Source organism: Ovis aries, chromosome 6 (assembly GCF_016772045.2).
Source record: "Ovis aries strain OAR_USU_Benz2616 breed Rambouillet chromosome 6, ARS-UI_Ramb_v3.0, whole genome shotgun sequence".
NCBI lineage: Eukaryota > Metazoa > Chordata > Mammalia > Artiodactyla > Bovidae > Ovis > Ovis aries.
This window is the reverse complement of record NC_056059.1, coordinates 67,935,719-67,948,281: the sequence shown is the minus strand read 5'-3', so window position 1 is coordinate 67,948,281 and position 12,563 is coordinate 67,935,719. Positions and strand designations below refer to the sequence as shown.

General features: G+C 37.4%; 1 protein-coding gene across 17 annotated transcripts in view; it reads left to right on the top strand.

Annotated features, from left to right (window-relative positions):
* Positions 1–12,563, top strand: part of FRYL (FRY like transcription coactivator) — a 259,369-nt gene that overhangs the window by 168,340 nt on the left and 78,466 nt on the right. For all 17 annotated transcript variants that reach the window (XM_060417094.1, XM_015096494.3, XM_060417093.1 and 14 more), the window contains 6 exons: positions 988–1,159; positions 1,675–1,807; positions 7,136–7,243; positions 10,174–10,411; positions 11,257–11,442; positions 11,710–11,796. In XM_060417094.1, coding sequence (XP_060273077.1) covers positions 988–1,159; positions 1,675–1,807; positions 7,136–7,243; positions 10,174–10,411; positions 11,257–11,442; positions 11,710–11,796 — 924 coding nt within the window. The remainder of the gene's footprint in view (positions 1–987; positions 1,160–1,674; positions 1,808–7,135; positions 7,244–10,173; positions 10,412–11,256; positions 11,443–11,709; positions 11,797–12,563) is intronic.

Below are 12,563 nucleotides of genomic sequence, written 5' to 3'. Positions count from 1 at the left end.
AAGCATCTTTTTGACATCAAAGTAGAAGTATCAGATTGGTCTAAGGGTTCAAGATCAGAGAAATGAGGCTTAAAATTAGGGGTGCTCTGATACGAGTGGTAGTTGAAGACATTAAATATCTGAAATTACTTTGGGAGAGAATGCGTAATGGTAAGAAAAGGCAACCTGGGAACTTGCCTTGAAGCAGCATAACGTTTAATACCCAGGTAAAGGCGGGTAAATCTGAAATGCGGGTATATAAGACACAGCCCACAGTGGTACAGATGTAGTCAAGGAAGGGAGTGTTTAGGAAAGAAGAACTCTTTGACTGTGTTCCATGCTGCTGAAAAGTCAGATAGAATGAAGGAAAAATGCCCACTGTTTTGAGCAGTATGCTCACTGATGAGTGAGAGGGAAGTATTAACGGGGAGGGATCATTGCATTATGCTAGTTGAGTATAGTGAACAGGAATCGGATATGTTCAGTTAAAAGGGAAACGTTGAAGGTGCAAGAAAGAGAAGGAATGATTTGATAGTGTAATTTCCTGGCAATGCAAGAGCAGGTAGGATTATATATAATAACTAGGAATATCAGCACCCCTTGATTGTAACAGGAGCAAAGGAGAGGAAGAAAAGGTGCAGATATAAATAGATCAGTGTACTTTGTAGTGAGAATTTGAGGAAGATTGGTGGTTTTTTACTATGACGTGGGAGACAAATCATCTACTCAGAGAAGGGAAGGTACAGTATCAGGGTAGTAGAGCTGAGGAAGGAATGGGAGAGTTTTGAAGTAAGCTAGAAAAGTTGACCTCAGAGTGAAAGAATGGCACTTGAGAATTGTATGTTAAATTCCAGCACCTGGGCTGGTTTAAAAAATGTTGAACAGAGAGGTTCATTTTTCTTCTATCCTTCTTCCTCCCATCCCTCACTGTTACTTGATGAGATGTTTTTAGCGTGAAAAAAGAGGAATTTTCTGACATTTTTATTTTGAAACTTTTTTTCTCTGAAGAGAATGAACATAGGCCTCAGAGTCTTCCTTGTCATAGCGGACAGTTTGCAGCAAAAAGATGGTGAACCGCCAATGCCAACGACAGGAGTTATCCTTCCCTCAGGAAACACCTTGCGTGTAAAGAAAATTTTCCTCAATAAAACCTTGACAGATGAAGAAGCAAAAGTCATAGGTTAGTGTTAACTGGAATAAATAAATAATATAGTTTAATGTTCTTTTGCGAAAGTTTATGATCAAAGCTAAAATGAATATATTTGCCTACATACATTTATTTGCCTATGAATGTATGTGTCAGGTTATTCCAGGAAATAGAGTGATACAAAATGAATACATTTTCTATAATATCTGTAAATTTTCATGTTAGGAGACTTTGGATTAAATATTTTCTTTAGTTCAGTTCAGTCGCTCAGTCGTGTCCAACTCTTAATATTTTCTTACATGATACTATCCATTGCATCTTGTCCTTCTTCAAATTCAGTTGTGTGCATAATTTTTATACATTTCCTCCAATACACTGAAGCTGATCATCAGGGAGAAGAGTATGTCAAAGCCAGAATTTCTTCTGTAACATCAATAAGCTAATGCCAATTAAAAGTCAATAACCTTTTATATTTTACAGAGAATAACTAATTATTCTGTGTCTAATGTTTTACATTTTGTAACTGAGCTTTTTTTTTCCTCCTCCAGGAATGTCAGTTTACTATCCTCAAGTGAGAAAAGCATTAGATAGCATTCTAAGACATTTGGACAAAGAAGTTGGGAGGCCCATGTGTATGACTAGTGTGCAGATGTCCAATAAGGAGCCTGAAGATATGATTACGTATGTAGTCAGTAATTTCTCTTCATTGCTATTTCAGTTTTCATAAGTATAGAGGGTTGATTCTGCCTGTTTGTTCCCTTACTTTTTCTTCTGGAGTTTGCCCCTGTTGCCATCTACTGCAGTTTTTGATACAGTGATTCTTTCCACAGGCTCAGTTTTACCCTTTTATGTGCTGTCAAATCAATATAGATAGCAAAAGTCACCCTTGATCCATACAGTTCGTTGTCAGTGACGAGGCCTTATGGATAAATCCTACCTACCCCAGATGTGTGTGGACATGGCTGGTTTCAGTCAGTTCAGTTCAGTTGCTCAGTCATGTCCAACTTTGAGACCCCACGAACCGCAGCAGGGCAGGCTTCTCTGTCCATCACCAACTCCCGGAGTCCACCCAAACCCATGACCATCGAGTTGATGATGCCTTCCAACCATCTCATCCTCCGCCATCCCCTTCCCCTCCTGCCCTAAATGTTTCCCAGCATCAGGGTCTTTTCCAATGAGTCAGCTCTTTGCATCAGGTAGCCAAAGTATTGGAGTTTCAGCTTCAACATCAGTCTTCCAGTGAACACCCAGGACTGATCTCATTTAGGATGGCCTGGTTGGATCTCCTTGCAGTCCAGGGGACTCTCAAGAGTCTTCTCCAATACCACAGTTCAAAAGCATCAATTCTTCGGCACTCAGTTTTCTTTATAGTCCAACTCTTACATCCAAACATCACCACTGGAAAAACCATAGCCTTGACTAGATGGACCTTTGTTGGCAAAGTAATGACTCTGCTTTTTAATATCCTGTCTAGGTTGGTCATAACTTTCCTTCCAAGGAGTAAGTGTCTTTTAATTTCATGGCTGCAATCACCGTCTGCAGTGATTTTAGAGCCCAGAAAAATAAAGTCTGCCACTGTTTCCCCATCTATTTGCCATGAAGTGATGGGACCGGGTAGCATGATCTTAGTTTTCTGAATGTTGAGCTTTAAGCCAACATTTTCACTCTACTCTTTCACTTTCATCAAGTGGCTCTTTAGTTTTTCTTCACTTTCTGCCATAAGGGGAGTGTCATCTGCATATCTGAGGTTATTGATATTTCTCCCAGCAATCTTGATTCCAGCTTGTGCTTCCTCTAGCCCAGCGTGTCTCATGATGTATTCTGCATATACGTTAAATAAGCAGGGTGACAATCCACAGCCTTGACGTACTTCTTTTCCTATTTGGAACCAGTCTGTTGTTCCATGTTCAGTTCTAACTGTTGTTTCATGACCTGCATACAGGTTCCTCAAGAGGCAGGTCAGGTGGTCTGGTATTCCCATCTCTTTCAGAATTTTCCACAGTTTATTGTGATCCACAGTCAAAGGCTTTGGCATAGTCAATAAAGCAGAAATAGATGTGTTTCTGGAACTCTCTTGCTTTTTCCATGATCCAGCAGATGTTGGCAATTTGATCTCTGGTTCCTCTGCCTTTTCTAAAACCAGCTTGAACATCTGGAAGTTCACCCTTCACATATTGCTGAAGCCTGGCTTAGAAAAATCTAAACATTACTTTACTAGCGTGTGAGATGACTGCCATTGTGGGGTAGTTTGAGCATTCTTTAGCATGGCCTTTCATTGGGATTGGAATGAAAACTGACCTTTTCCAGTCCTGTGGCCACTGCTGAGTTTTCCAAATTTGCTGGCATATTGAATGCAGCACTTTCACAGCATCATCTTTCAGGATTTGAAATAGTTCAACTGCAATTCCATCACCTCCACTAGCTTTGTTCATAGTGATGCTTCCTAAGGCCCACTTGACTTAACATTCCAGGATGTCTGGCTCTAGGTGAGTGATCACACCATCGTGATTATCTGGGTCATGAAGATATTTTTTGTATAGTTCTTCTGTGTATTCTTGCCACCTCTTCTTTATATCTTCTGCTTCTGTTAGGTCCATACCATTTCTGTCTTTTATCGAGCCCATCTTTGCATGAAACGTTCCCTTGGTATCTCTAATTTTCTTGAAGAGATCTCTAGTCTTTCCCATTCTGTTCTTTTCCTCTATTTCTTTGCATCGATGGCTGAGAAAGACTTTCTAATCTCTCCTTGCTGTTCTCTGGAATTCTGCATTCAAATGGATATATCTTTCCTTTTCTCCTTTGCCTTTGGCTTCTCTTCTTTTCACAGCTATTTGTAAGGCCTCCTCAGACAGCCATTTTGCTTCTTTGCAATTCTGTTTCTTGGGGGTGGTCTTGATTCCTGTCTCCCGTACAGCGTCACGAACCTCCATCCATGGTTCATCAGGCACTCTATCAGATCTAGTCCCTTAAATCTATTTCTTACTTCCACTGTATAGTCATAAGGGATTTGATTTAGGTCATACCTGAATGGTCTAGTGGTTTTCTCCACTTTCTTCAATGTAAGTCTGAATTTGGCAATAAGGCGTTCATGATCTGAGCCACATGCAGCTCCTGGTCTTGTTTTTGCTGACTGTATAGAGCTTCTCCATCTTTGGCTGCAAAGAATATAATCAATCTGATTTCGGTGTTACCGTCTGGTGATGTCCATGTGTAAAGTCTTCTCTTGTGTTGTTGGAAGAGGGTGTTTGCTATGACCAGTGCATTTTCTTGGCAAAACTCTTATCATCCTTTGCCCTGCTTCGTTCTGTACTCCAAGGCCAAATTTGCCTGTTACTTCAGGTGTTTCTTGACTTCCTACTTTTGCATTCCAGTTCCCTGTAATGAAAGGACATATTTTTTGGGTGTTAGTTCTAAAAGGTCTTGTAGGTCTTCATAGAACTATTCAACTTCAGCTTCTTTGGCATTGCTGGTCGGGGCATAGTCAAATAAATGCTCTTACTTCCAGAGCTTTGTTCAACAAAAAAGAAAACCTGAAAACCTCCTGGGAACTGAGGGTACAGAGGAAAATAATGTATGAGTAGTTTCTTGTATGAGAAACTGTACCTCACGTCACCCTCCACCCCACTCCCAGGACTGCTTGTCAACAGAGTTTCCATTTATTGTTAGGGACTTCCTTCTCAGAAAGATACATTTTATGGCAACAACTTCTTTTACTTGCTAGAAAGTATCCATGTATTTTTTACAAGAGGACTTCTTTATGCTGTTAATAACTGCTTTGTAGGTCTTAGACCACCAAATTGGATTCTAGATCTCTCAATGAATGCATGGTTACTATATACTAGTGTATGCTAACATCTCTGTGCGTGCTAAGTCACTTCATCGTGTCTGACTCTTTGTGACCCCATAGACTGTAGCCCACCAGGCTCCTCTGTCCATGGGATTTTCCAAGTAAGAATACTGGCGTAGTTGCCATTTCCTTCTCTAGGGGATCTTTCTGACTGAGGCATTGGACCCTCATCTCTTTCGTCTCCTGCATTAGCCTTGGCAGGCAGGATCTTTCCCACTAGCGCCACCTGGCAAGCCCCAGGAGAGTTTCTCTAGTGTGAAGGGGTTCTTTTTCCCCTTGCAGTACTTCCTCTGGGAAATCATCCTTTTGGCCGCACTTGCCTCATTTATGCCCATGCATGTGCCCTCACTGAGTCCCTCTGACTGCATATGTTGGATCTTCAGTGACAGCAGTGTCAGCTTGCCCTCATCAGCTGTTTCTTCTGTAACTCCATTAATGTTTGATTTGAATTTCACTTCCAGTGTTCACTTCCTTTTTCCTTTGCCGTACTTTAATTTTTGTTGGCCAACTTACTCTTTTGATTATCCATTTTTGTCCAGTATCACCTGAGTTTTCCACTGGAGACAGGGAATCAACACAGCTACACACTTTTGCCGTGTGAACCAAGTAACAGATGTATAGTGACCGATCATGACAGACTTAGACAAAATTGATGTGAAGAAATCATTGGTTATGATACACATCTGTTATTTACATCCTGATTTGTAGGCTGAAGAGCTAATAGGGAAGCTTGGCTATACAATTACTTTCAGTTAATATCAGGTAACAGAAAATTGAACCACACTATTGGGGACTGGTATTATTTGACTAAATTATGGTAAGTAAAATCATGCATATTGGGACAAAGCTAAGAGAAGACTGACTATATATAAAATCACTAAAAACAAGTAGTAGATTCATAGCCACTATAATGAATACTGACCCCAAAACTCTTAAAACATCCCAATTCTTTTCTATATAAAAATTTTTTTATTGGGCCAGCTGAAGGACATCAATTAACAGCTTTCCCTTGAAATATAGAGCACAATAAAAGCCAGTGTATAAAAGGTTAGATATTTAAAATAAATAAATAAAATCATTGAATAACTAGGGAAAATACAGGTGAATTAAATTCTATCAAGCATACGGAAGAACCAGGATTTCCAAATTTCACATATTTTGTTACATAAACAATATGCCTATTTTTGTGTGTGTTTGTATATTCTGAAGTAAAATAAAAAGACAACAAACAATACCACCAGTGGTATATGAAAATGTCTGTTTTCTAAAACTCTTGTTAGTATATGATCTTGAAAATAAAGAAAAATTTTTGTTAATTTTATAGGCCCCCAAATAACTAATGTTAGGTTATTTAATGTCTATATTATTTATTTTAATAATTAAATATACATCAAATGTTAAATCAGAGATTTAACTTATTTGAAACAATTAATAAATAATATAAATGTATATGTGTGTGCTCAGCTCTGTGTGACTCTTTGAAACTCCATGGACTATATAGCCTGCCAAGCTCCTCTGTCCATGGAATTTTCCAGGCAAGAATACTGGGATGGGTTGCCATTTCCTACTACAGGGTATCTTCCTGACCTAGGGATCAAATCCATGTCTGTTGTGTTTCCTGCATTGGCAGGCAGATTCTTTACCACTGCACCACCAATAAATGATTTGCTTAATATTTACTATTTGAATATTTGTTATGCTTGTTTTCTTTTTTAAAAAGTGTTTTAATTGAAGTTTAGTTGATTTATTACGTTGTGTTAGTTTCAGGAGTATAGAAGGGTGAATCAATTATATATATACATATATCCACTCTTTTTTAGATTCTTTTCACATGTAGGCTATTACAGAGTATTGAATAGAGTTCCCTGTGCTATGCAGTAGGTCCTTATTAGTTATCTATTACTAGTTATCTATTATTAGTTATTAACTACTAATTACTGAAAACATTTTTTCTTGTTAGCTGTGTTTTTTTCCTTAATTTTTTTGTATTTATAAACTAATAGTTATTTACTGGAAATGTATATACTCTTTTTATTATGTTAAATACATTAAACTTTTGGAGGTGGGCTCATATTTTCTGTAATAATTTTTCTAAGTTTGCTTTCATTGTTTGATGTATGTAAGATTCATTTTATTAAGTCCTCTTGTAATCTGTTTTTTAGCGGGGAAAGAAAACCCAAAATTGACTTGTTTAGAACTTGCATTGCTGCTATTCCAAGGCTGATTCCTGATGGTATGAGCAGAACTGACCTTATTGAACTGTTAGCAAGGTAAATGAGAATTCCTGTTTGTGAGTTTAACTTTTATGTCAGTCAGTCTTTTTAAATTTCTAAAGCATCCCATTACTATTATCACTAAAAAAAAGTAGTGATAAAGACATTGTTAATCCGTGGATAACTCTCTAAACTCCCATTTTTGTCTTTTGTTAACACATTCTCCTTACTCATCTTTCAACTTTTAAAATTCTTCTGGGTTCCCCTATAAATCCTATTTTTAAATTCCTTGCCTTTCCATCTAGTATTTATTATTTCTTGGGATTTATAGAACATGTTCTGTTAACATATGGACATTATCAGTGTGTAAGGACACTCACTAGGCAATTAATTATTGTGTTAACTCCTATAGTCCTTTCTTTAGCACCTAAGGTGATGACCAGGTCTCATTTTCACTTTTTTTCTCTTATTGCAGAGCCCATAGAGTTCAAGTTTTTATCTCTTTCCTCACTAGGCTCTATAAAAAGAGTAATTAATATGACATCCAAACTTAGATACCAGTTCCTGGAAATAATTCTGAGTTGAAGTGATGGCCTTTTGAAAAACTGCTTTGCTGATACAGTTGGGGATTCTCTTTAAATAAGGGGCCAGCAGAATTTTTTCGTAAAAGACAAGATAGTGACTGTTTTAAGATTTGTGAGTCACGTGGTCTCTGTCACAGCTGTTCATCTCTGCCATTGTAGTGAAGAAGCAGCCACCTGTTAAGGAGCCTGGCTGGATTTGGCCCTTGAGCCATAGTTTACTGGCCCCACCCTAATGGGAAACCAAGCACAAAGACAGTCAATGGAGCAGTGATATCTTACCATATTCGAAGACTTTTGCTGCTTGCTGAACTCTTATTACTAAGTGTTAAGTTAAACTCACAATGAATAAACAGTTAATAGACTGCTCCAGCAGCCTTTCCCACCTCCCTAGTCACAGAGCATTTCAAACACCCATACACTACCTACCCTCAGCTCTTAAGGGTTGCACTAGGAGATTGAATGGTATTGGGTGAGGAGGAGAAGAAAGAGGTGACTTTGAAACTTGGCACCGTGAGATAAAGTCATCCCTTCCCACTGTATCTCTTAACTCTTGCTATAAATTAGATTGCAGAGTTAATAAAGTTCCTGTCAGCATTAGGGAGGGAAAACAAGTTTAATTATTTATAATATTATTCCTTGAGAAAGCAGTAAACAAGTATCATTCACTTCTGCTCTTACGCCTCCCACCTCAATTTAGTTCACCATTTTGTGAATGGCAGTCCATATTCCCCACCAAATTGAAGTTGCATCCGCAAGGAGCAGCGGTGGAGGAGCCGAGTAAAGGAGCAAACATCTAGCCAGTGGTTGACAGTTTGCTTTGCTATTGACTTTGCTTCTTTCCCCTGTGATACTTAATTTATTTTGGCAGAAAGAAAGATTCCCAGGTCTGCTTATTTTGTCCCTAGCTCCTATCATTTGGAATTGTGATGTCTAAATCTTATTTACTTAGAATAAAGCAAGCAAACAAACAAAGCAAAGATACACTGTAAGTTTGCAGACCTGTCTGCTGTCTCCAGGGAAGGTTCAATAGTTCTCCTGCCATAAATGAATCAGGCCCCTTTCTCTGCATGGATATATCCTAAGTCACACAGAGAGGTGTAAATTCATGGATTTACGGAATGTTGAACAACCCTTATAGCCAGCAGCATGGAGTTGGTCACTCTCCTTTCCCACAGTCTCTCCTTTGGTGCCACTATCAGAGACAGAACACTGGACTGAGACCCTTGATCTGGCCCTGTGTGGTATTTCCAGTGTGCTGCTATAACTGCTGCTGCTTCATGGCTCACTTCCGGGTCTTTGTATTAAACAATTGTAATACATTTTCTCCGTGGTCTCATTATCAGTTGAAGGTTAGCTTAGTGAAGACCAGAACTGAGTTCAGCAGGGGGAAGACTGATACCACACAGCGTTCTTCCTCTATCATTGAGGATAACTCCATCTTTTCAGCTGCCCAAGCATGTAACTGTGGCATATTTTTAAATATCACCTACTTATCTTTATTCATTCAGGCTGTTTCTAATCCTGATACATGTGTCTTGATGGTCAATCATGTAAATAATTCTCTGTAGCCCCAAACAGAAACTGTTAGTCATATAGCATTAAATATTAGTAGTTTCATTGCTGCAGCCATCTTTTATGATTTTCTTGTTTATCAAAATCCTTTAACTAATATTACATTCCTGTCCTCATATCTTATTGATGTCTTTAAAAGGTAACTATATATAGCCTCTCCTATAATTTACTTAACATAAATTCTCTTGAAGACTTCATGTGTTACTTTTTTTTTTCATCTTCTTTCTAGGCATACCCCATTTATGAAGTTACAGCTTAATTCTCATTTTCATTTTCAAGAATTATTTCTGTTAAATTCATTCCATCTTGATTTGTATTTTTTTCTTCACAATCAGCCATCTTATGTTTAACTGTAAGCTCAGCAGCGTGAAAGGAGCAATAGAGATAAACTGTCCTTTCCAGTGATAGCATAGGACTAAATCAGTGTGAGCTAGTACTAAGGTATTATATAATTCAGCATAAATTTGACTGATTATAGAATAATATATGGCATTTTAAGGATTAAAGAATTTTTAAAATGTAATTCTGGTTCATTAGTCTGTGTTTTCTAAAGTACAACATTTGAGTTATGATCGAACTTACTATTGTGAATTATCAAACTTACTATTCTGATGCCAACTGATATTAATAGATTGACATGTGAATTTAAATAAATGAATACAGGTTAGCATAAGGACAAATACAGCACAAAAAGTGAACATTGGTTCCTATTTTCTTACTTCTTAAGAACCAATTGAGAGGATGTATTTTTTAAATTTAGCTTTGAGTTTTAGATGATAAAGCTCTTTGGAAGGTTTTTGAGGTTTGCTAATGGAATTTTGTTCTTGGTAGGCTCACAATTCATATGGATGAAGAACTTCGTGCTCTGGCTTTCAATACTCTGCAGGCACTAATGCTTGATTTTCCAGATTGGCGTGAGGATGTCCTTTCAGGATTTGTTTATTTTATTGTTCGTGAAGTGACTGATGTCCATCCCACACTTCTTGATAATGCTGTAAAGATGTTGGTACAATTAATAAATCAGTGGAAACAAGCAACCCAAATGCATAACAAAAACCAGGACTCACAGGTACCAGACTCTTTCATAGTGTTCCTCTGTGCATGGTCAGTGGTAAATGACTGGTTATGATGTTAAAACATATTGACTTCCACAAAAATTAGAAGTTTCATTAGTTTTACTTCCTTCCAAAATGTTTGTAACCCCTTAAACAGAACTTTCCTATAGTTTATGTATTAAATATAGAAATTAAATTCTTCCTTTGGTAATAATTAGTTTTCAGTGAACATACAAAGTGGAGACAATTCTAACTCACATATAGGCTGTTTCCAATATATTGAATGCTGGTATAATAAAAAATGTCGATAGCCTTTCAGTTGAGTTATTTGGTTGCTTATCAAAGGCACCAGTGGTCCCCATTTCACATATACAGTATATGTGCTTCTTAACCGAAAAGGGTGCTCAAATTATTGATTTGTGAAAATGTAGAAGCCGTAGAACCTTGGATATTAGAACTGGATCATCTAAGCCAACCCAGCTTCTCAATGTTCAATGAGCCTGCACATCACCATCTCCTAGGTGATGCCACACTGCTGGTCCAAACTTTGAGTACAAAGGATGCCATTCAATCCTTCATTTTCCATATAGAAATGTTGGACCAATAGTGATTAAGTGTCAACTCTAAAGCTTTGTACAAAGTAGCCAGAGAATGATAGAACTTAGGTACATTGCATATTCATGTGTTTTAGATTGTCAGTTAAATGCTTTTTTCACTATATGATGTGAAATTTTTATAAATTAAATGTTATTTAAATTTCTTGAGCTGAGTCATTTTTATGATTTGCTTTACTCTTTACTAATTGTTTTACTGGAATACATACTTTTTTTTTTTTTTAACTTGTGTTTTATTTTTCAAGCATGGTGTAGTTAATGGAGCCTCTCATCCCCCTCCTCTGGAAAGAAGCCCATATTCCAGTGTATTCCATGTGGTCGAAGGGTTTGCACTCGTCACTCTCTGTAGCAGCCGACCTGCCACTAGGAGATTAGCTGTCAGCGTCCTTAGAGAAATACGGGCTTTATTTGCACTTTTGGAAATACCTAAGGTAAATTTTAGATATTTCATTCAGCTATCTAATGAAAATACTTAAAAAACTATCCTTTTGTCCATCTTTGTTCCATTTCTGTTTTTACCGTGCAGGTATAATTTACTTTTTAACAAGATCTTTTTGAGAGGTTCTAAGCTCACCTGCCTGCCTTCTATTCCATTTGTAACAGATAGGGCTAAAGTATATTTGTAATGTTTATCTAGGTTTGGCTGCTGTTCTTAAACATTCCTAAACTTTAATAGACATGTGATGTCTTTTTTATAGGGTGATGATGAATTAGCCATAGATGTGATGGACAGGCTGAGCCCATCCATTCTTGAGAGCTTCATTCATCTCACTGGGGCTGATCAGGTAACTGTAATGATTTCATGCTATTCAGCAATGTTTTGAAACTTAAGATGTACATACATACATACCTGAGTTTCTTTTACAAATATCATGCATTAGAAAGTATTTGTGAATAAAAAATAATTTTTAAAAAGTGGCATACACAAAGTAGCACTGCTATGCTATGGTTAGTACTCTTCCCCACAAAACTATAAATATTTTATCTTTGTAAAATTCCAATCTTTCCAATCTAAGAGGTTTCTATTAAATCTGAAGTTGTAATTGACTACTGTTTGCTATTGATTATGGCATATAGTATTTTTGACCTGTATATGCTGGTTAAAGGGCTATTGAAATTTTTTTCTGTTGAAATTCAAAGCAAAAAATTTGCACTCTGCACCTTACAGTAAGTGTATTTGTTTGCTTTGCCATATAAATTCAAGTGCATAGAGTAGATATGTAATATCTTATGCCTGAGTCATATGTAATTTGGGGCTTCCCTGGTGGTCAGTGGTAAAGAATCTGCCTATCAATGCAGGAGATGTGGGTTCGATCCCTGGGTTTGGAAGTTCCCCTGGAGAAGGAAATAGCAACCCACTCCCATGTTCTTGCCTGGAAAATTCCATGGAAAGAGAAGCCTGGTGGGCTGCAGTCCATGGGGTTGCAAAAGAGTCATACACAACTTAGCAGCTAAACAACAGCAACATATGTAATTTAACTCATTAAAATGAAGAAAAACACTTCATCAACACATACATTACTAAGAAAGTTTATGCTATCTTTCTTAGTTT